Source organism: Sminthopsis crassicaudata, chromosome 3 (genome assembly GCF_048593235.1).
Source record: "Sminthopsis crassicaudata isolate SCR6 chromosome 3, ASM4859323v1, whole genome shotgun sequence".
In the NCBI taxonomy this organism is placed as follows: Eukaryota; Metazoa; Chordata; class Mammalia; order Dasyuromorphia; family Dasyuridae; genus Sminthopsis; species Sminthopsis crassicaudata.
The window spans coordinates 293,436,138-293,459,496 of record NC_133619.1 but is presented as its reverse complement, the minus strand read 5'-3'; the positions used below and the strand labels follow the sequence as shown (position 1 = coordinate 293,459,496).

General features: G+C 35.0%; 1 protein-coding gene across 1 annotated transcript in view; it reads left to right on the top strand.

Moving 5' to 3' along the window:
• The window catches only part of POLA1 (DNA polymerase alpha 1, catalytic subunit), a 312,594-nt gene that overhangs the window by 184,128 nt on the left and 105,107 nt on the right, over window positions 1–23,359 (top strand). The window contains exon 35 of the mRNA XM_074300893.1: window positions 12,898–13,014. Coding sequence (XP_074156994.1) covers window positions 12,898–13,014 — 117 coding nt within the window. The remainder of the gene's footprint in view (window positions 1–12,897; window positions 13,015–23,359) is intronic.

Below are 23,359 nucleotides of genomic sequence, written 5' to 3'. Positions count from 1 at the left end.
TTTAACTTTAACAGCAAAATTGTGTTCCTGTTAAAACTTCCTCTGGAGACCTTAGGAAATTTCTCCCCCAGTTTTGGGTGCAAATGTGGGTCAGAGAGCAATTTGTTTTTTGATATTTCTGGAAATCCCAAATCACAACATGTCACTTTCTAGCAGCAGCTGTGAGCCCATACTGTGCATAGTCTAGATAGAGGAAGACCCATTTTATACTGGTAATAATTCTGTCATAAGGATATGTGTCTTTATATAAGGGAACTCCTGAATATTTGGAAAGGTTACAGTTGGATTCAAAGTGCCTAAAATAACTTTTCCTTTCTTCCTAATGGGAATAGGATGAATGTACAATATGAAATAGTGACAAGAAATTAATTATACCACCTTTTCAGAGTTGTCCATTTTATCTAATATTATTGACATTTAGAAGTGCCCATTGTATGGAAAAGTAAGTGTTGTCATAACTCACCCTACTCTTCCCTAAGGATCAGCCGTCATTAATTCCAAATACGTGTATATATTTACATAAAAACATATGTTTTTTTCTGTCTCATAGTCCGAATTCAAAAGAACCATTTCAGTGGATATATTGCAAGTTTCTCTAAATGTTTTCCTAAATTTTGGGTGTTATTACAGATAAGAAAAAGTTTATTAAAGATTTTATTTCATGAAGCATGATTAATATCTACAGAATTAACAAAACTGGTTTATTGTATAGTCTCCAAACATGACAGACCTCAAGTTTACAAAGAACTGAATGATATAGCTGCTCCTTTTCCAGGAAAATCAAAAGTGAATGAGTCTACTGACCTTTTCATAGTGTTGGCAACTAATATGTTTAACGTTCCATAATTCCTCATGGCAAGGAATATTGTGTCATGAGTAAACAAACCAACCTTTGTAAACCATTGTCCAAACTATATCTGAACAAGAATATTTTCTACAGTATACTCAATTAATGGTCATCCATTCATCTTATAAAAAAATCTCTAATGAAGTAGAATGTACTGGTTTCTGATGATTTAACATGATTATTTCATAATATATTAAGATGGTACTGTAAGATTTACAAAATACATTATTTACAGGCTCTCAGAGTGATAGGTGATATATTACTATTCTCATTTTATCATAAGAAACCTCAAAGAATTTAAATGACTCTCTTTAGATCATATAACTAGTAAGAATCTGAGCCAGAATTCAGCTTCTGGGTCTCTATTGACTTACCATACTGATCATATGTTTAGTTAAAATGAACAAAAAATTGATTATAATCTTTATCATCCAACTAAGAGATGGTTTTATGCTTTATATTCTAAAATAATTACATTTCCCAGTTTCTTATTAACTAGCTGGTTATAGTTGCCTGACTTCACTTCTAGTTATTGGTTAAATGATTTTTCATTGTTGATGTGCTGTAATCCTGGAGACTTCTTTGGTATTCAAATAAATGTAATGGATGACTATCATATGAAGACTAATCAAAATGCCAATATTAATTGTGCATATGCTATGCATAAAAATCTTTGCTAGACAAAATAGGTGGCAGAAAGTTGCTGCCCTCTTAAAAAGGTAGTAATAAAAGGCAGTATGTGGTAAGTGCCAAATAAGTGGTCCAGTTAAAATTGTCTCCACGTGAGCAACTGGAGAAAATATGCTTAAAATGACTTTACGTGGAAAATTGCATTTTTGGTATCTGGAGGGAAGACGAGTTCAGTGAAGATTACTGTTAAAGAAGCCTTTAGGCAATTGCAAAATGAACTGGGCCTTTAGTAATGGGTGGAATTCCATGCAGGGAATAAAGAAAGCAAGGAAACTGAATTTGAAATACTTTAGTCATATTTGAAAATAATAAACTAATTTAACTAGAGCCAGTAACACCTAGAATAGTTGGAAAGTTATTTTGTTCAGTTTTATAGAAGGTCTTGAATATAGAATATTGAGGTTGAAAGAGGACTACATCTAAACTGCTAGAAATAGGAGAAATGCAAATTAAAACAACTCCAAGATTTCACCTCATAACCATTAGATTGACAAAGATGACACAAGGTGAAAATAGTAAGTGTTGGAGGGGTTTTAAGAAGTCAGGAATTGCTAATGTACTTTTGGTGGCTCTGTGAATTAGTATAACAAACAATTTGGAATCATACTAAAAAAATTACTAAGTTGCAACATACCCTGTGACCTAATAATATATATACTCCCAAGAAGATCAAAGAGAGAGCAAAAAATTCAACATATGTCAAAGAATTCATAGCAGCACTTTTTGTAATAGCAAAGAATCGGAAGGAAATTGATATCCTTGATTTGGGGAATGACTGAAAAAAAATTGTGGTATATGCATAAAATTGGATATATCGTGCTATAACAAATAATGTAAAGACTTCAGAGAAACTCAGGAAGACTAATACAACTGATGCAGAGTAAAGCAAGTAGAATCAAGAGAACAATTTGTATAATGACCATGGTCATGTAAAACAAAGCAATATTAAAAGAATTCTGACTAATAAGTGACCTCAGAAGACTGAGAGGGAGATTTACTTTCTTGCTCTTAACAGAAAAGTTATGTATTGTAGGTATAAACTCACGCATACTACTTAGAAATTAGTTTCTTTGATTGTTCTAATGTTTGGCCTATAGTGTGCAGAAGTAAAATTCATTATTATATGGAGGTAAGTAGAATTCTTCAAATGCAAGTTCTGGCAGGTCGCATCATAATGAAAAGGCTTTGAATATGTGCCTGGGAATGGATTATATCTGTTCCCTGTTAGTTTTATAAATAGTTATATCTAAACTTACAGCAATGGGTAAATGATACTTAAAACATATGTGAGCATTCTGGTGCCTTGCTATCCTTTAATTAAAAAAAAAAAAATAGAATGGGGATTAAAGGTATTTAAAGGTCTGTATTCTATACTTGAACTATTAAATACCTAAGTTTTTGGCCTTCATTTTGTCCCTAGCTGAATAAAAACTGAACTTATGTAATTATGGCTTCTATTGAACAAAGAAGATAGAACTTATTCTAATGAAAATAGTCAATTTCCTACCCAATTTAGACAATCAGAACCTTTGCAATAAGTTTTGTTTTTTGTTTTTTGTTTTTTTTTTTATTCTGAAAATACTTAGAAAAATTTGTAACCTCCTTTCTGTAAAAAAGAAACAGGAAGTAGTGCAATGATAACTGAACTCAAAAGACTTCTCTAGCGATTCTAACTGACTAGCCAAATTAGCTTTCTGGGCCTGTTTTTTATTTTTTTCCATCTGTACAATGAAGGTATAGTGCTACAAGACTTATTGTGTCTTATTGTATTTAGTCACATTGTTTGCAAAACAGCAAATTATTTTCTGCAACAATTCTTAAAGAAAATAAAATTTACTAATTTGTAGACAGGTTTAGGTCTGTCTTAGAATTTCTAAATAAATCTAGTTGTAGAATTAATCTAGTCTAGACATGGGAACATGTACATAAGTACAATAAAGTATGTTGATGCAACTGAAAATGTTTCAACTTATAATTTGATATTGACTGCCTCGTTTTTTGTTTTTGTTTTTACTGTGACCACATGGAAGTCATTTAAAAGATACTTTATCAATCTGAATGAATCAGTATTTGGTAATTTTCATGCAGTTATTTAAATGAATTTTTTTAATCAGTCAATGTTAAGACTAAAGCAGGAGGTGATATTAATTGAAATTGTATTAAATTGGAGACAGTTTTCTTTTTCATTTTTTAAAATTCAATAAAGTAAAAAAAAAAAAAATGTGGTCCTGTGATTTGCCCTATTGCAGACTACTAAAATACTGACATATTGATTGTCATAAACATTTTCACAGTAATGTCTTGGTTTGGTTTTAGTCAAATAAGAGTTAACAAAATACATTTGAGAGAATTGAATTTGGATGGCATATATTGAATCTGATTGAAATAAATTATTTTTCAGAAAAGTTTTGTTTAAAGTAAATCAAGACCAAAAGCTTAATTATCAAAGCAAAATAAGAGACATAAAGAGCTAAGGGTTTTTAATATATTTTTTCAAATATAGTTCCTATTCACACATTTATCTGCATGTTTAATTTCCATGCACAATAGCCCTAGTTTTTGTTGTCATTTGTAAAGAGAGATTAACGGATAGTAAGTACAAACAAACTCAAATAAATACTGAATAGAGAGGTGACAAAGAAGAAAAGACCTCTTTAATGTTAATTGTAATTGGGAGGAAGTCTAGACAATTTACATTACGTGGGCATTATATGAACTGAAGGGACATTTACTAACTTTGTCAGAGATAGAGATAGATGTTTGCTTTTAACACAGGTGTTATAATAGCTTAGCGACTCCCTGGTTGGCAGTTCACCACTCTGAATTTGTAATGCATAAAAAAAAAAAAAAACGTTCCAGCAATAACTGACCATAAATTACAGCTTTTAAAAATATATATATTTTAAAGTTGCTGCCTTACATATATAAATAGATGATCGTTTTAAAGTTTTGTAATGGTTTTTGATCTACTTGCCTTTTGGGGGGCTTCATTTAGCACTAAATGAAAAGAAAGTTTGGGTTGGTAGTCTGTCAGTGATAATAGCTTTGTTTAGTCCAGTCATTGGTAGTATTGACTATGTACAGAAACGTTATGAAAAAAATTGAGGCATCTGTGACCTATATTTAAAATACAATGGTTATAACTGATCTTAAACCAAGAAAATAGACATAAGGTTTTCGATTGTTAGGTACTTATTTTATTCTGATGCCTCATTGTGCTATATGTTCTAGCTTTGGCAAGGCATAAGTACCCTTCAGGAAAGGATTTTTTTTTTTTAAATACATTATACTTTTTAAGTTACACACATACATTCATCTTTTACATATTTCTATATGAGTCATATTGGGAGATAAGATCAGAACAAAAGGGAAATGCCACAATAAAAGAAAAAGGTGAAAATAGTGATCTGCATCCAGTCTCCATAGTTTTCTTTCTAAATATGGATTGCATTTTCCCTCCCAAGTTTATTGGAATTGCCTTGGATCATTGAATTGCTGAAAAGAGCCACATTTAGGGGAAGCTAGGTGGCGCAGTGCATAGAGCACCAGCCTTGAATTCAGGAGGACCTGAGTTCAAATGTGGTCTCAGACACTTAACACTTCCTAGCTGTGTGACCCTGGGCAAGTCACTTAACCCCAGCCTCAGGGGGGGGGGGCGAAGAAGAGCCACATTTATCAAGTTGAACATCATACAATCTTCTTGTTGCTGTATACATTATTTTCCTGGTTTTGTTTCACTCAGCATCAGTTCATGTAAATCTTGACAGCTTTTCTAAAATCAGCTTGTTCATCATTTTTCATAGAACATTTTCATAGTAATATTCTATTTCATATACCATAACTTACTCAGCCATTCTCCAATTAATGGACATATGCTCATTTTCCAATTCAGGAAAGGATTTGAGTACCATTTTCTTTGTGTCCATTATCCAAGGGTCTGTGTAACTAAGTTCAGAGGTACTTGTCACTAAATTGGCTTCAAGGTGGTAAACTTTTAATTATAGCCAGTCAGCAAGCATTTGTTACATTCCTGCTATGTGTCAGGCACTATACTAAGGACTGGATATCCAAAAAGAGATAGGCCCTGACCTCAAGATGTGAAAAATTTCATTCTATTACCTAGCTTGGTATAGAAATACTTGTTGACTTGAGCTAGTACATATCTTTTTAGATATAGACATGCTGTGGTCTGATAGGAAGAATCCCATGATAAAATCATGGCTCCTCAAAAAAAAAAAAAAAAGAAAAGAAAAGAAAATGTAAATATGTGAACATTTGAGTGCATAAATTATCAATACCAGGGATTGCCTTTTTTTTCCTCCTTTGTAGTTTTTCAGTCTCATAGATACGGTCTATACTCCCCTTCTCACCCTCTCCCCACCTCCCTTCTCTGAATTCCTATGCCATATTTGATTTTTATAGTGTCTGACCCTGGATTATAAATCATATTTTAAATTGTGTATTTGTTTTTCATCCATCTAGATTTTAATGTCCTCAAAGGCAGAAATTAGTTTCTTTCATATCATTTACAGTGTTAGAGAATCTAACCTTCTATCATTTCCAATTTATCCAACCTGTTCCTGCTCAAACATCAGTCAGTGAAGATGTAGTTATTAAGTGCCTGCTCTATATATGCCATGCACTATACTGGCTACTAGGGACACAAAGACAGAACAGAAGAAAGTTCCTCCCATGAGGGCTTACATTTTGTAAGGAGAAGTACATTTGGTTAGGTAATACATTTAAGTAGAAACAAAGCTAAATCAAGGTGATTTGGGGGAAAGCCACTTAGTGCTGGTGAATGAAGACCTTTTTAAAGCAGATTGTACTTAGGTTTTGATGGAACCTAAGGAAGTCAAGGTGGGGAGGCAGTGTATGTTGGGCATTATTGCTCAGTTGTTTTAGTCATGTCCAATTCTTCATGACCCCGTTTTTGTGTGTGGTGTTTTTTTTTTTTGTTTTTTTTTTTTTTTTTTTGTTTTTTTTGTTTTTTTTGTTTTTGGCAAAGATACTCAAGGGGTTTGCTATTTCCCTTCCTAGCTTATTTAAAAATGGGGAAACTGACATATACAGGGCTAAGTGACTTGCCTAGGGAATGATTATTGGAGCGTTGTGAGAAGGGGAGCAACATTGTCAGATGTGTATTTTGGGGATATATAGTTTGGCAGCTGGGTAGAAGATAAACTAAAGAAGGAAGAGACAAGAAGCAAGGAAGCCAGTTATGAAACCTGTGCAGTGGTCAGTGGTGTAAGGCTCAAATAGAGACATATATGTTAGGATTACTAGGTGAGAACTCAGGTTGTCTGGACAGTGACAAGGTGAGAATTCAGGTTGTCTGGACAATTACAAGGTGAGAACTCAGGTTGACTTGATAGAAGGAGCAAGCTCATTGGCTGAAGTGGTTCTTCCCAGAAGCCCTTGCATTATCCCACGCCCATTCTCTGGGAGGATAAAAGCGACAACATTGGGCCCAGAGAGCAGATTGGACTGGAGAAGGACAAGAGTTAAAGAAGAGAAGACTCTGCACTACATCTGGCTTGACGCAGCTCTCTGCAGGAAGGGAAGTCACTTCTCTGGACAAGAGTTAACAGCAACTGCCTGGAGACAACGGTTCGCTACAAGAAGAAGAATCTGTCTGAGAGATTTGAGTAGAAGACACAGCAGATCTCTTCCCAGAGAGCGATCCAGCAGCTTCTGGAGACAACAGCTCGCTACATTTGGCGTCCACACGTGGGGCAAGGACTTTTGCTTATCCTGACAAGAGGAGCTAGACCAGACCTTCGCAATTTGGTGCACAGACACGGTCCTGATTCCAGTGGAAAAGCCTCCCATCCAGATCTCAGTCTCTCTAACCCAGAACCGTGAGTAACGAGGAAACTTTGTTAAAGATTAAGTGAGCGTGCTAATAGATAAATAAGGAACTTAAACTTGTTAAGGGCTAAACCAGGAATCTCTTATAGCTGAAATGGGGCACATGTTAGCTAAATTCAATCCCTGGACCTCAGCCGATTCAACCCCAGCCCCAGAAGCAACCTCAGCTCCACCCCCATTCAGGAGTGGTACTATAGAGAGTATAATCAAGATAATTGAGGAGCAGAGTTTACTTGTAACCTGGGTACAGATTGCTAAACTCTTGGCTGCATTAAGATGCACATCCCCTTGGTTCTTAGAGGAAGAAAAGATAGATGTAGATAAATGGAAGCTAGTGGGATATGAAATGAAAGAATTTCATGCAAAAAATGGGCCTCGTTCAATTTCTGCAGAGGTATTTTATATCTACAACATAGTTCAATTAGCCTTAAACTATCAAGCAAGTTGTAGGAGAAGGAAAAGTTTTAAAAATGAACAGAGGAGGAAGTGTGAGGAAAAAAGGAAAGATCAAGATCTTGCCCTAGAGCAAGAGGATTTAAATGAGGAATTATGGTATGATTCTCTTGAAGAAGCTTCAACCCTGCCTAGAGAACAGATTATTGACAGGCCCACATCAACCCCACCTTCAGAGGTGGAGGAAGAAGGAGGGGAAGAGGCAGAAACACAAACAGAATTGCCTGTGAAGCAGCCTAAGCCTATGACAAGATTAGAAAAAGCATTGGTTAAAGCTAAGAGAGAAGGACAGGATATAAGTGATTTTATACATGCATATCCTGTGATTGAAGAGATTGATTCTGTAGGTAAAAAAAGGAGAAGATATGCACCTTTAGATTTGAATAAAATTAAGGATTTGAAAAAAGGTTGTACCCTTTATGGGGCTACATTAGCTTATGTCAAAATGTTACTAGATGGTTTGTCTTATGAAGTCCTAACCCCGAATGATTGGAAATCCATGGCAAGGACATGTCTGTAACCTGGAGAAAATTTATTATGGCTTGCGGAATTTCATGAATTATGTAAAATTCAAGTCAGATGCAATTTGGAAATAGGAGTTAACACACAATTCACTTTTGAGCACTTAGCTGGTGAAGGTCAGTATGGAGAGAATTCGGAACAGATTAATTATACCATGACAATATATGAACAAATTGCTAAGGCTGCAATAAAAGCTTGGGGTGTCCTTCCTGGACAGAAAGATCGTGGAGAGGCTTTCACTAAAATACAGCAAGGTCCCAATGAACCTTTTGCAGATTTTGTGGGACGTTTGCAAACTGCTGTCAAAAGAACTATTAGAGAAAATGCAGCTACAGAAATAATGACCAGACATCTGGCTAAGGAAAATGCCAATGAGATTTGCAAAAGAATTATATGGGGATTAGACAAAGATGCTCCTTTAGAGGAGATCATAAGACGCTGTACTACAGTGGGAACAAATGCTTTTTACACCCAGACTATGATGAACGTGGAAAGACAGGGTCCCTCCTGGCAAGGGACTTCTAGAGAAACTCGGCGATGTTTTCAATGTGGAAAAATTGGACATCTAAGAGCTCAGTGTAGATATGGAGATACAGTGAGAAGACAGGGTGAAAGAAGACCTAAAACCCCATGTCCAAAATGCAACAGAGGACTCCATTGGGCATCAGAGTGTAGAATAATTCAGGGAAATGGGATGAGGGGCCCAGATCCAGGACCCCAGGCAAAAAAGACTTGGGGCATGATGGCAGCTGATGTTACACCCAAAGAGCCTTTAGAAGGTCAGGACTCTGATTTGATCAACCAGCAGAAAAGCAATCACATGGCAGAAAGGGATTACCTGATACGTGAGCCAAAAGGCAATCAGATTGCAAAAATGGATTACACTTGGGGAGAATACAGGCCTTTTAAACCAACATGGCTGTATCCAGTGCAAACAATTCCAATGTAATTGCCAGATGATGAGAAGAGATTTAGAAAGTGGTAAATAGAAGGTAATTAGATAGGTTAACTGCCTGGGAGAGAGGGTTTGCTTGTATTTCTTCAGCAGGAGAAGGAATCAGATGGGTGCCAACGAGTCATATTCGCCTTGTCCATCAGAGAGAGACAGAAAAAGAGAAAGATCTCAAAATAAATGAGAAAATCTAAGAAACATCTGACACTGAAAGAGCATGGATAATAAAAAGACTGTTAAAGAACTTTAAAACCAGCAGGAATCATTGGATTTCCTAACACAAGATGAGACTAATGGACAATGGACTTATGGACATTTATAAATTTTCAATTTATGATTATTTGATCATGTTATTTGTTATATACTTCTAGCATGTGTTATGTTACTATGTTATTATGTGCTTATGTAATTTATGTAATTATGTGTAATACTTCCCATATTGATGGATTTATGGTAATGACTGTCCTATGTTCTAAATCAAAAGAAAGGGGGAGATGTTAGGATTACTAGGTGAGAACTCAGGTTGTCTGGACAGTGACAAGGTGAGAATTCAGGTTGTATGGACAATTACAAGGTGAGAACTCAGGTTGACTTGATAGAAGGAGCAAGCTCATTGGCTGAAGTGGTTCTTCCCAGAAGCCCTTGAATTATCCCACGCCCATTCTCTGGGAGGATAAAAGAGACAACATTGGGCCCAGAGAGCAGATTGGACTGGAGAAGGACAAGAGTTAAAGAAGAGAAGACTCTGCACTACATCTGGCTTGACGCAGCTCTCTGCAGGAAGGGAAGTCACTTCTCTGGACAAGAGTTAACAGCAATTGCCTGGAGACAACGGTTCTCTACAACAAGAAGAATCTGTCTGAGAGATTTGAGTAGACACAGCAGATCTCTTTCCAGAGAGCCATCCAGCAGCTTCTGGAGACGACAGCTCGCTACACATATAGTTCTTTATTTACTTTGTTAAATATTTCTCAATTGTATTTTAATCTGGTTCTGGTTTAAACTTGGGCCTGTGAGCTACTTGTTTGATATTTCTGATCTATGTAACAAGAACTAGGTTGATGACTGGGAGTCAAAAGAAAGATTCAGTTAGAAGTGTTTTGGAGATGGGAAACACTGATTGGATGTGATGGTGAGAGGAGAACGGGTTCTGAGGATGGTGCTGCTCTGACAGAAACAGGAAATCAAGAGTAATGGTTTCAGGTGAGAGGCTGGGTTCTATTTTAGACTAGAGGAGTTTCCTTTGGAAATGCTAATCAGGCAGCTAATGATACGGGTCTGAAACTGGGGAGGGGTTCTAGGAGCCAGGTGCTGAGAAAGGACAACTCAGCCTAACAATGTAGCTCATTTTGCTTTGAGTAGCTCCAGTTGTTCAGAAATTTTTCCTTATCTCAAACTTAATGCTAACTTTTTGTCACTACTATTGGTCCTAGTTCTGTCTTCTAGAATGAGCAATACAACTCTTTTCTACCTCACAACTTTTTAAGTATTTGAAAATGTTTATGTTGTTCCCTGTAGGTCTTCCTTTTCAGGACTGAACATTTCTAGTTCCTTTATCTGATCCCAATTGGATATTTTCTAGTCCACTTGCCATATCAATAGCCTTTTTCTGGATATGTTGAAATTTGTCTCATTTACCTTAAAATGTAGTGTTTAGAAATTAACAGTACTTTAAATGAGTCTGTATTAGTACAATATTGGGCACATTGTATGTGATTCATAGATATTTGCAGAATTCCTGTAAATAAAATCATGTGACATCGGTATAACAATTAAATGTGACTTATGAAGGACATTATTCATTTTATTAGCTAAGAATCTTTATGATAGAATTCATAGTAGGTAGATGGCTCTAGAATAGACTTACTCTAGGGTGTGAACACCATTAGATAAAGCAGAAATAAGTGACAAATACCCTCATTTTGTATATCTCTAAAGAACAAGAAGCATTCTGTTCTGAAAGAATGTCAGGCTGTGTGCAGTTGAATGGAAAGTTACCCCCTCCTGGTTAGTGTTTCTCCCCTCTGGCTGAAGAGGCCTTGCTTCCCAATCAGTCAGGGCAAATGATCAATGCAGGAGGGAGTATCCAGTAGTAGAGATTGAGAATGATTGCCCATTCCTGACCAAAGGAAGTCAATCTGAAATTCTCTATGTGCTCTTGTGTTTCTCTGTGTTTTGCCCTCCCTTTCCACTTTCTTTCCTTATATTATAGGTTAAAAGACAAAAGAAAAGCTATTTCTAATCTAAATCATATCCAGGAAATGCAAAATTTCTTGACTGAGATCTAAAAAGGAAAGGCAGTAGCTAAATATCTATCTTCCCCACTTCATAAACAAAGGGAAGAAGCCAAATAGAATCTAAATGCCTGACAATTAAGAAGTGCCTGTGTGTGTGTGTATGTGTGTGTGTACGTACATAATTAGGAAAATAACAATTCTAAATTAGGGAAGAAGTATAAAAAATGCCATTTATCCTTTTCATTTGTATATCACCAGGACACTGGTTGTAGGTTTATATATATAATTTCTCTTGTATAAGTGTTGGCTTTTGATAGTATTTTATTTTTGAAGTAACCCAGTTACTTAAGTAGAACTGGAATATTTATCAAACCTGTTTAAAAGATTCCTATATATTTTTACTTTGTTTTAGGACACTTTTTTTCTTAAAGACTCTCTCTGTCTCTCCTCCATATATATATATATATATATATATATATATATATATATATATATATATATGTAAAATCTTAAATATGTAATACTTAATATTAGAACTATTGAAAGGGAAGGAAATAAAGAATTTGAATATGAAGAATGAGTCATTGTATGGAAGTGAAGGTGGTGCTTCTTTAAAACCATTTTAATTTAAATGGAAAACTCATTTAAGTCTTGGGTCACTGTGGCCAGTGTCAGATCTCCAGCATGAATCTAAGGAATAATCTAATTAGTTTTAGACAAATGGGAAAAGATGAGGCAACTCAATATCTTCTGCAGTGCCCCTTCTACTAAATGATTTATTAGTTATTTTTTAAGAAACAAAATGTAGGTATAATGATGTATGTTTAAATTTTTTTTCAAATTAACTTATTAAATAAATACAAACTGCTTCTTTAGTGAAGATGAATATTTTTGATGACCATTTCAAATTTCTTAAGTTGGGTGTAAGACAAATGATCATCATAATAAATGTTACTTCAAAAAGTTAGAGATTTGTGAAGGAGACAGGACAGCCATCAGGAGGGTCTTTATTTTCCAGTCTATCTTCCTCCCAGACCTCTTAGCTCTTATATACTCTATTATAAGTACATAATCATAGGTGTCAATTTGTAGAACTATTCTATGTACTAAGTACATGTGAACTATAGAATCATTATCTTAATTCCACTGTTGTTGTAAGATTAAATCAATCATACTGAACTAGAGAACTATTAATCACCATGTTAAACTAGATAACCATTGTCTTATCAATTCCACAGAGTTCACACCTTGTTTCAAGTATATTTCCCCAGAGTTCTGCCCTTTACAGATTTGTACTTAAAAAGATTTTTACATTTTCTCTCCAGGGTTGGTTGATATGTGAGGAGCCAACATGTCAGTCTAGAACTCGTCGACTTCCCCTTCAGTTCTCCCGTAGTGGACCTCTCTGTCAAACATGCATGAAAGCTACCCTCAAACAAGAGGTAGGTTTATAAATTACCAGATTGCATGAAGGTAGACAATGTGATTTTATCTATCATGTGAGATGACTATGTAAACTCTAAAGCAGGGGTTCTCAAACTATAGCCCACGGGCCACATGTGGCCCTCTGAGGACGTTTATGTGGCCTACTGGGTTATGGCAAATGGGCTGAGGGGCAGAGACAGAGTATGAGGTTTTGTTTTATTATAGTCCGGCCCTCCAACAGTCTGAGGGACAGTGAACTGGCCCCGTATTCAAAAAGTTTGAGGACCACTGCTCTACAGTGTCTTTTGTTAGCTCATCTGTTAGAACAGAGAATTGTAGAGAACGGGTATGTGTTTGCTTGTACTTGGTCATTGCTTCAATTACTATTAGAGCAGTTGCTGACATTTCTGTCCCCTCACATAACCACTACTTGAGATCAAGCCTTACCACCTCTCACCCAGGCTATTGCTCTAACCTCCTCATTGATCTTCCTACCTCTGACTTCTCCTTTCTTCAGTCCGTCCTTTACAAGCCCATTAAAGTAATATTCCTGAAAACAAAGATAACTATAATTCTCTCACTTAAGAAACTCTAGTAACTGCCTTTTGCCTTAAATAAAGTAAAAACTTCTACTGGTTTTCAAAGTCTTTCAGAATCTAACTTCAGCCTACCTTCCAAAGCTTATGCCACATATTTCCTTTAATACACTCTCCCAACTGATTCACTAATCTCACTTACTTACTTATTCTACCTTATATATGAGATTCCTTCTTTTCCCACTGTGATAGTAGGTCTAGTACTAGAAGTACTAGAAATCACTCTCTCCCATAAAGTCAATCCCTCAATGCCCTCAGAGTCTTGATCAAGACCTGTGTCTTTATGCTGATCCTGTTCTGATTCTCTACCCCCACTCTCAGCTACTAACCTACCTAGAAAATTTACTTTTTAATATGTTTTATAATGAATTTCATAAGCACATATTGGTTCTTCCTCCCATTTCCCCCTTCCCCCCAAACACCCCCCCCACAATATATAATAGTAAATTCTCAAAGGCAGTGATAATCTTTATTTGCAGCACCTAGTATATATAGTACCCAGAAATTATTAAGGCATTCAATAAATACTTATTGAATTGAATTATTATCATTATCGTACAAACTATGTATCTTCTTGAACTGTGGGAAGAAAACCAATTTAAATTTGATTTAGTAGTAATAGTCTAATACTGAGCAGAAATGTTTTAGAGAATATTAACTTTACTTAAAAGTACTTCCATTTTATTAGAAATCATGAATTTTAGTTAATATTTGAAAGAGGAACTGAAATCAAAATCATGTGTTCATTAAATTCTTCCATGTATGTTGGTATTTTGTGGTAGCATCTCCACAGGATCATAAATTAGAGATGGAAGGGACCTTAGAAAAGATCAAGTGCAGTCTCTTCATTTTTATAGATGAGACAACTGAGGCCCAGGAACTTGAAATGATGTGCCCAGTCATATAGTATCTGAAGCAGACTCTAATTCCAGCTCCAGTGCTCTGTCCACTCTGCTTCTTAACTGCCGTGTCCAGATCGATGATGGGACATTGCCCATTATCGTTCATTTTGGCAGAAAAAGTGTGCTGTCTCTAATGGATATTGACATGTTTTATAAACAGCTCTGTGTGGTGGGAGGCATAAGTAAAATTCTTTGACTGGTCTCAACTCCACATTTAACTGTCCAAACCTGTGTCCAGCACCTAGGAATAAATAAAATGAATGAAAATCTTAATCTGACCCATTCCTTGAAGCATTCTAACATGCCAAGTATACAACTTAAATTTGGCCTTCTTAGAGGATTTGTCTCTATATCTGTAAAGATGTCCCCTGTTACTGGATTAATTGCTGCCATGGTCCAGCTATTTATACTTTTCTCATAATGGGCCAGAGCCATCAGTGAATCAGTCAAGATGGCATTTCTCAAGAGCTAAATTCCTCATAGTCATTGGACAGATGTTGGGACTAAGACTGGTCTTTGGAACTTTCAACAAAATTACAACTTATTCAGGAATAAAACTTGAATATAGCATTTGAATGTAAACCTCCTATGTCCTGCCCACTAGTTAAAGGAAACATCTTGCATCATTAAATTCATAATTCTGGTAGAATTGTTCTGAACACATCTGTTCAGTAGCATCTAGGGCCCAATAATAAACAAACCTGTGTTTTTTTCAAAAGTGATGTAGCAAATGTCCATTTTGGGGAGCTTAAGACTCCAGAGATCTAATTTGATCCCTTCTTGGTTTTTAACCAAGCCTGGGCCTTAAGGATAGAGACTTCCAAAAATGGAGGCTCCGTAGAATCCTAAGGACCCAATGGAAATGACCACTTGATAATCCATTTTAAATTTTCACGGGCTCTTTAGCTTATTTTAGACTCCATTTGAAAAAAGCAGACTTTGAAGTAACTATAAATGGAGCTCAACAAAATACCCATTTGGGGAACTGGGTCCTCCAGAATCTGAGGAATCAAATCAGATAAGCTTCTGAGCTGCTGCAAGTATCAAAATACTTAAAATAATAAGTAATATTTTAAAATAAGCAATATTCCCTCTATCCAATGTCTCCCCGAAAATCTCACTGAGCATCTGGATCTTAAATTTTCTTAGGGTTGATCCCTATTCCTTATCTCATATTTGAACTACCATCCAATATAAGGCTTCTGCAGTTGTGGCCCTTCAATCCAATAAATATATCATCTTTGTTACAGGTGGACATCTAAGTCTTCAGGAAGTGAGGCCTGTTTTAGATCTCTACTCACTAAACAATGGCAACATGAAGGGGAATTCAAGTATCCCAGGAGAAGGATAGTGAATTCAGTTTCTTAATTTTTTAAAGCAAATTGCTTCTACGCATTCTACATTACAGTAATGGGGATGCGTAGGGAAGGCACTGTAGTAAAATAAGTAACCACTCCCACAAGCCCTGGGCTATTTGGTTCACCACCAGGTTAGGACTGGCTGTAGAAGTTAAGATAACTTTATTCATATACAGTCAGTCTATTGTATATGACACAGTTACCCACTTTCTTCTTTAGGGTTGCAGTGAATTTGTGAATAGTTTTCCAACCTGGCATATGATATTAGTTATACAAGATGGGGGTTGCCATTTATCCCTACAGACAAAAGCCAGCACAGAAGCTTACCATAAATAGACATCTAAATCCTAACTCATGAGAAATCTTTGCATCCATGTTCACAATACATAACTTTCCTATTTAGCCACCACAAATAAAATCTAAATTAAAGATCTTCCCACCTCCAATTGAGCACGGATTTTTCCCTCAAATCTCTAATGGAAACTAGAGTATTGACCTGTGGAGAATTCCCTAGTATAGTAGCTTTATGATCCTGTCTAGCAGTTCCTTATATATTTGATGACCTTCCTTTTTCTAAACCAAAGTCCAATTCAAACCTGTGACCTCAGACTTTGAAGTAAGCCAGCCAGTGCTGTTAAAGAACATTAGCCTTCCTAAGTAATATAATAATCTTCCATGTAAGATGGGGGCCTTCAATGATATCTTCATTTTGGGTCAGATAGAGCAACCTTTTCTGGCTCCAGGCTAGGTACCTTGATACAATCTTACTTATATCTACAAGGGTAACCATCAAATGCCTTATCCAGTCCCATTTTTCAAGAGTCTCAACCAAAGTTTCCTATAGGAGAGAATATTTTCTCCTGTGATAATGGGCATGGTACCTCTTCTTCCAATTTGGATGATCAATTCTATTTACCTGAACAGACACAAGGACTGTCTCAATCTCCCCATCAGAATTTCCAATTCTTGGTTAAATTAAAATGAAATACTATCCTCTTCTACCTCTGTATTAATTTCAGCAGTTGGTAATGCTAGGTCAGAAAGGCAGTGCTTTGACCTGCATTATAATAGAAATTCTACTAAAGCCTCTGGCTTAATATTTAGTATGGCAAAATGTCTAAAACTTATTTCCACTCCTTGAAAAGGGCTAGCTCAATAAATAGTTAGTCCTAACAACTTTTTTTATAACCTAAAAATATTTTTCTGATAGATGTATATATAAGTTTATGACTATGATACAAAACTGAATTTGTATCCAGGAATTGAATGATCACAAGCATCGCAACAAAAATTAGACCAGTAAAGTATATGATTCCTCAGTCCAGAGGAGTTACTGTAAGAATAAATAGTGTTTGAACTTCCATCCATAATTCTCAAAGATAAATAGGTAACTTGAGTACCTCTTACAAAGACAACCAGCTTTGTGGTTTAAACCCCTTTCCTGATGAGAATAGGAAATTAAAGTCTTTGCAATAGGATTTAACATATCCTCTTTTTCTCAGCTACACGTTCATTTCCTTGTACCTCTAAGTCCTGTGCCACTACGTGACCTCTTATTTCCCTAAAAACCTCTCTCTTTGCCAGGGAAGAACAGGGAGTTGATGTGCTATCTCACATGTTGTGGCAGAGAAATATGCACTTAGGTGCCCACTGATCATGTGTCCTGTAGTTGTTATCTTTAAACTATATACAAGTCTGAAAGAGAGGTGTAAATTTTCAGGAAGGAAAGGTCATATTTTTCTGGGATTATAGAGAGATTCATAAAGCAGATGACATTTTTGAGATGGACTTTCACAATGGTTGATATTCTAACAGATGGAATTTGCCTACAAGGGTATTCTAAGTAGAGAAACGGCACAAAATGAATAGTATAGACTTCTTCAAGAACTTTCTCCTTTAGTAGTAGATATATCCTTACCTGGCAAAGTACTATACCCAGTCTCCTAATACCTATTTTCACAGGGTGAGAGTGGGGGGGTTGGGGTGGGGAATAAGAAATCTTTGTTAAATGCTGACTGTGAATTGAGTACTATGCTTAATGTTTCAAAAACATTTTATTTGCTCCTCTCAACATTCCTATGAGGTGTGCTGTTACTATTCTCTTTTACAATTCAGGAAACTGAGAGAGGCAAAGGTTAACTAATTTATCCAGGATCACACAACTGATAAAATGTCTTAGGTTGGATTTTGAAAGGAGGTCCAGTTCCTGTATCCTATTCATGGTGCCACCAAGTTAGGTCAGAATATCCTGTCTCAATAGATGACTTCTTATTTCTATATCTAATTGATTATATTCTAATGCTTTTCAATGTGAAAAGGAATATTCATTTACTGAGACAGCTAATATAGTAGGAATACTGGTTTTGGGGTAGGAGCACCTGAGTTTAAACCCCTACTTCTAAGGCAGATCTCTTCACTTCTCTCTACCTTGGTGTCTTTATCTAGTAAGTGAGATCTCTTTTAGCTCTATATATACACACAATGGTCAGAATGGTTATGATTAAAATATTGTGCGTATATATGGGCATTCCAAAGTTTCAGTTTGAGCAGTGGCAGCATTATTGAAATAAATGTAGTCTCCCCAAATCATCACCATGAGGACTAACAGGAATTTGGATATATGATGATCATGCAGTTGCATGCACATGTATGTATGTATGTGTGCGTGTGTGCTTATGTGTAGCTCTTCCTCGTGGTAGAAGTGTGTAAGAACTTAATAAAATAGTAATAGTTTGTGCTTAGAGCAGTGCTTGACATATAGTAAGTGCTTAATAAATATTTGTTCATTACTTGAATGATGATTATGATATGTAACAAAAAAACTACCTTATATGTATGCAATAATTTTATGGGACTCTAAAACCATTATTTTGTGGGGCCCTCCAATAGCCTCATGTAGTTGATAGGGAAGATATTTGTATAACTAATTTTTTTTTAAAGAAAGTTACAATTAATTGACTTACTTAGTCACACAACTTATAAATAATGGAGTAGATCCAGAATTTACAGCTCTCAATCAGTTTAGTATTTTTTCTACTATTCCAAGCTGTTACATCCCATATTTTATGTAAAATTTGTGTGTATTATATTCTCAGTTTGGGTAAAATCCTGACTTAGTTTTTCCATTATCCTATTGTGTTGACCTTAGTAAAATCACTAAAGATTTATTAGATTGAATTCGAATTTTTTGGCCAATTAATATGATCAGTTGTACAATGTTGTAATTGCATGTCACCCTAATTTCAGTGTACAAAGAACCATTCTTTTTCAAAATCCTCACCACTCCTTGCCTGGATTATTGCAGTACCTTTCTTATTGGTCTCCTTGCCTCAAAACTCTCTTCTCCCTAATCTGTCACAGAGCTGCCAAACTGATTTTCTTAATATTCAAATCTGATCATGTCACTGCTCTACCCAAAAAGCTTAGCATCACTTCCCATTATTATCTTTGGCATACAAACTCCTGTTTGAAATTTAAAGCTCTTCAGAGTATGAAACCTAACTTTCCTGCAGATTACATAGCACACATTATGATCACTCTATGCTATATTTGAATTGACCTGTTTGTTGTTGTTCCAATACACAAGCTGTTTTCTATGTCTAGAATGTAAACTCTTCTTCACCTTATCGTCACCTCTTTTTAATCCCTTAACAATTCATCTTGAGTATACCTTCTTTAAAGAGGCCTTTTCTGATGTTTCCTGCCCTATCCTATGTATTTATTTTGTATTAATCCTAAATTTACTTCTCTATGAATATTAGGCTTATCCCTATCTGAATATGACAGCCTCTTTGAAAGCAAGGGCTGCATACTTTATTTTCATAATGCACACAACTTAATTGTTTATTTTACAGTTGTTTATGCTGTGAATTCCTAGGAAATTGGTTCAAGATCCTTGCCATTGTATCTAATCAAGTGTGCTTCACTGAGTAGACCGGGCTTGATGCTTCAGTGGAACCCAAGTGCTTTTTTTCCTTGTTTTCCTTTTTCTTCTGATAATTTTTGTGCACATGCTTTAAAAAGCTCTCTCTCCTCTTTAAGAGTTTTTAATATGCTCAATATGCATATTAATTTTGGTTAGAAACTTGTCCCAACCTTTGTATTTATAGCAATTCCTATGTTAAATAATATAGACTCTCCTGGTTCTGCCATGATAGTGTTTATTGTACACATACTGTTCATTTCCATAGCATCACCTTTCTTAAGCATTTACATATCTATATCCAAAGAAGCAACTTTATGTTTTCAAAAAAAACCTAGAAACATATCACATGTCCCCCAACTCTTTCCTTTTTTGAGTTATTTTTGCAAATGTCTGGAAAGGGGTAGCTTGGCAAAAAAAAATTCCCTGATTCATTTATGTGCCTAGCACATGGTATACACTTAACAAATGCTTGTTGATTGATATGTTATATGTAATAACTTCAAAAAATTAACTGAGATATAGTCATATTTGCAAATAAATAGAAATATTTCTACCACTCATGTTAGAAAAAGGTCTAACCTATACCATAGTATGGAAGAACCTTGTTATATCTGATGTTTAATGTTTTTACCATTTATATTGTAAAATTTGCAATTTTGACCCATGATAGATTCAAATAAAAGAAATAATGAACATTAAAATTCAAGAGTAGGTTTTTCCCATCAGAATGAGCCACAGGATCTCTTGAGTTTATTAAGTATCCTAAAAAATATTAGAGGCAATACAGTCTTACTTATACCTGAACAGAATACCTCCTAGAATATTATTAGGTAGTCCCTTCCACTTTTGGATCTCTGTTGTTTAGAAGTTTTTCATTAAATCATTATAAAATCTCCCTTTGTATTTTCTTGTTCTGACTTGTGTGGCCAAACAGAATCAAACTAAATGCTCTTCTTCATGACAACTCTTCAAATGCCTAAAAGCATCTGTCATTAATTCTACTGCTACAACGTTTTTTAAATTTACCTCCTTCTCTACTAGCCACCATCCTTGTCCTCTATAGGGCAATTTAATTTTTTTGAATCTAAGAATAGGATTTCACAATTATTCCTGTTAATTTTTTTCCCATTAGATTTAGTCCATCATTTTAGACTGTCAGAATCTTCTTCAATCCAGTTATCTCATCCAACATCTGTCTTTCTAAGCTTTTATGTCATTTGCAAACTTGACAAGCTGCCTACCTATACTTTCATTCAAGTCACTGGTAAAAATACCACAATAGCACAAAGCCAAAGACCGATCTTAGACTGTCCATCTAGAATCAAGTCAGAACCTGACCAGCAAATCATTTCTTTTTTTTGTCTGGTAATTGAGCCAGTTTCAGATTCATAACTCTCCATCCTTATTTTTTCCATTTACTTCTTTGTCAAGAACATGACTTATTTTTTGCCCTGATTGTTTTCTTCCTTCCCACCATGGTGGGATTTTGTTATATTCTAATTCTAATTGGTGAGTGCAGATACATTACTAAATTCTAGCTATAGAATGTAGTGATTAGCTATTGTTACCGTAACTCATGTGCTAATCCTTTTGTCTGTGAACCATTACAGAATTTCTTGTTAATATCATATAACAATATAACATTGTCTAAATAATACCATTAAGGATTATATTTTAAATTTCAAATTGAATATATTTCTAAAATTGTGTTTCAAATTTTAAAAAAATCTCTAATATTGGTTTTATTCCCATCTGAAAGAGGCACTTCAGTGTTCTTGGGATTTATTAAAGAAAATATAACTCCTCAATAGTTAATATTAGTTCCTATTCTTAGAATCCACAAGTTCTAAGACTTTGTAATTATCCTTTTAATGTCATTTTCAAGATAGACTATTTTGCTTTGTTCATATTTACCAAATGGTCATTTTTATAATTTTTAATTACATAAGAGGTTTTTGTTTTGTTTTGTTTTTGCATAATGTCTATTTGTCAATGTATTATGACATTTTAGCCTTGTGCAAAGATCCATTCCAGAGGTTCTTGACAAATCCAAGGAATGATGCAGTACTGGTTAAGAAATACTTGGTGATATGTTCTTAGTATAATGCCTCTCAATTCAATAAAAGTTATAACTTCACTGGTTACTGCAGCCATACAATTAATTATTGACATATGGACTTTCTACCTAAAATTTGAAGTGGACCAAATGGGAACTAAGTAACTGGCTTCATGAAAATTAGGTAGTGAAATTGATAGAATGATTACTACATTTGGCTTCCTTTTTCTCTTTACAAATCCCCACAAAGATCAAAGAACAATGATTGGTTGAGAGGAGCAGTGATTAGATTTGGGGAGCACTGGTTAGTATGGTCTGTGCCACTTATGTTGGAGCAGAAAAATAAAGAGAGAAAAAATAATTGGGAGAAGAGTGTAATTGGTATTCAAAGAAGAGATAATGGCATATGAAATGTTATGGCAATATAATAAAATAAATTAAGTATACAACATGATGTATTTCCAAATGAGTTGTGGAAAAAAATGTATTGACCCAAAGTGTTGCAAAAGAAATAGGTAATATGAACCAAATGAATCTTAAAGCTTATGATGTTTTAATTTGGAATAGTGAAGGAATGAAGCCCTTGTAGAATTGAGTTGAGGGAATGAAATAATAAGTAGAAATAATTATTTTTTTTAAGATTTAGGTTTTTCTTTCAAAGGTACTTCTTAAATCTATCTTCTTGATATATATCTATCATTAAGAAAAATTTTGTAAATTCCCATAAAAAATAAAACTATTATTGTTTACTGTTTGTGATATTGCTCTAAAGAGATAATAATCAGACTGTTAACCCTTAATACTGGTAACAGGGATTGAGGAGTATGGTAATATGAAACTGACTTTAACCATCATGTCCACCAAGAATAATTCCATCCCTTCTTGTCCTCTTAAAGAAATTTGCTTTTTAACAGTACAGCAATAATTGCATATATTTTCTGGATCATGGTTGCCACTTTCCCACCACTAAATTGAGGTTATTGAGGTTAAATAGTTTCCATAACTCAGAATCCAGACAAGGTCCCAACCCCATTGCATAGTCCTAAATATACATTTGTTTTCAACTTTGCTATTTGTGATAAAAGACAGGCTTTTAACATTCCCTGTTGGCCCTATAAAACTGTGAAGATTTTAGGGTTGTTAATAAAGTCTTTCTTAAATAAGTTTTTTAAAAATGCAGGAAGAAAATGATTTATTATTTTTATAGAATAGATTGGAAAGACACAAAGGAGCTTGTTGTATTAATTTGTTTTGATTCTTTAAAGCCTTCAATAGAAAATACCTCTGGTTACTGGGAGGAGTAGGAAAGGACTCAGAAAATATTATTGACAAACTTTGGTTGGACTTAGAACTATTGTTGGACTGAGATATATGGAGTAAAGGAAAGAAAAGAACTTTATTATTCCAGAGTTATGAGCTTTTAGGATCAGAGTGGTGAAGTGCTATTTTAGGTTAAGAGTTCTAATCTTGTAAGTACTAGACTGGCTTCAGGAGTCTTTGGCTTCACTGCTCTTGAAATATGCTT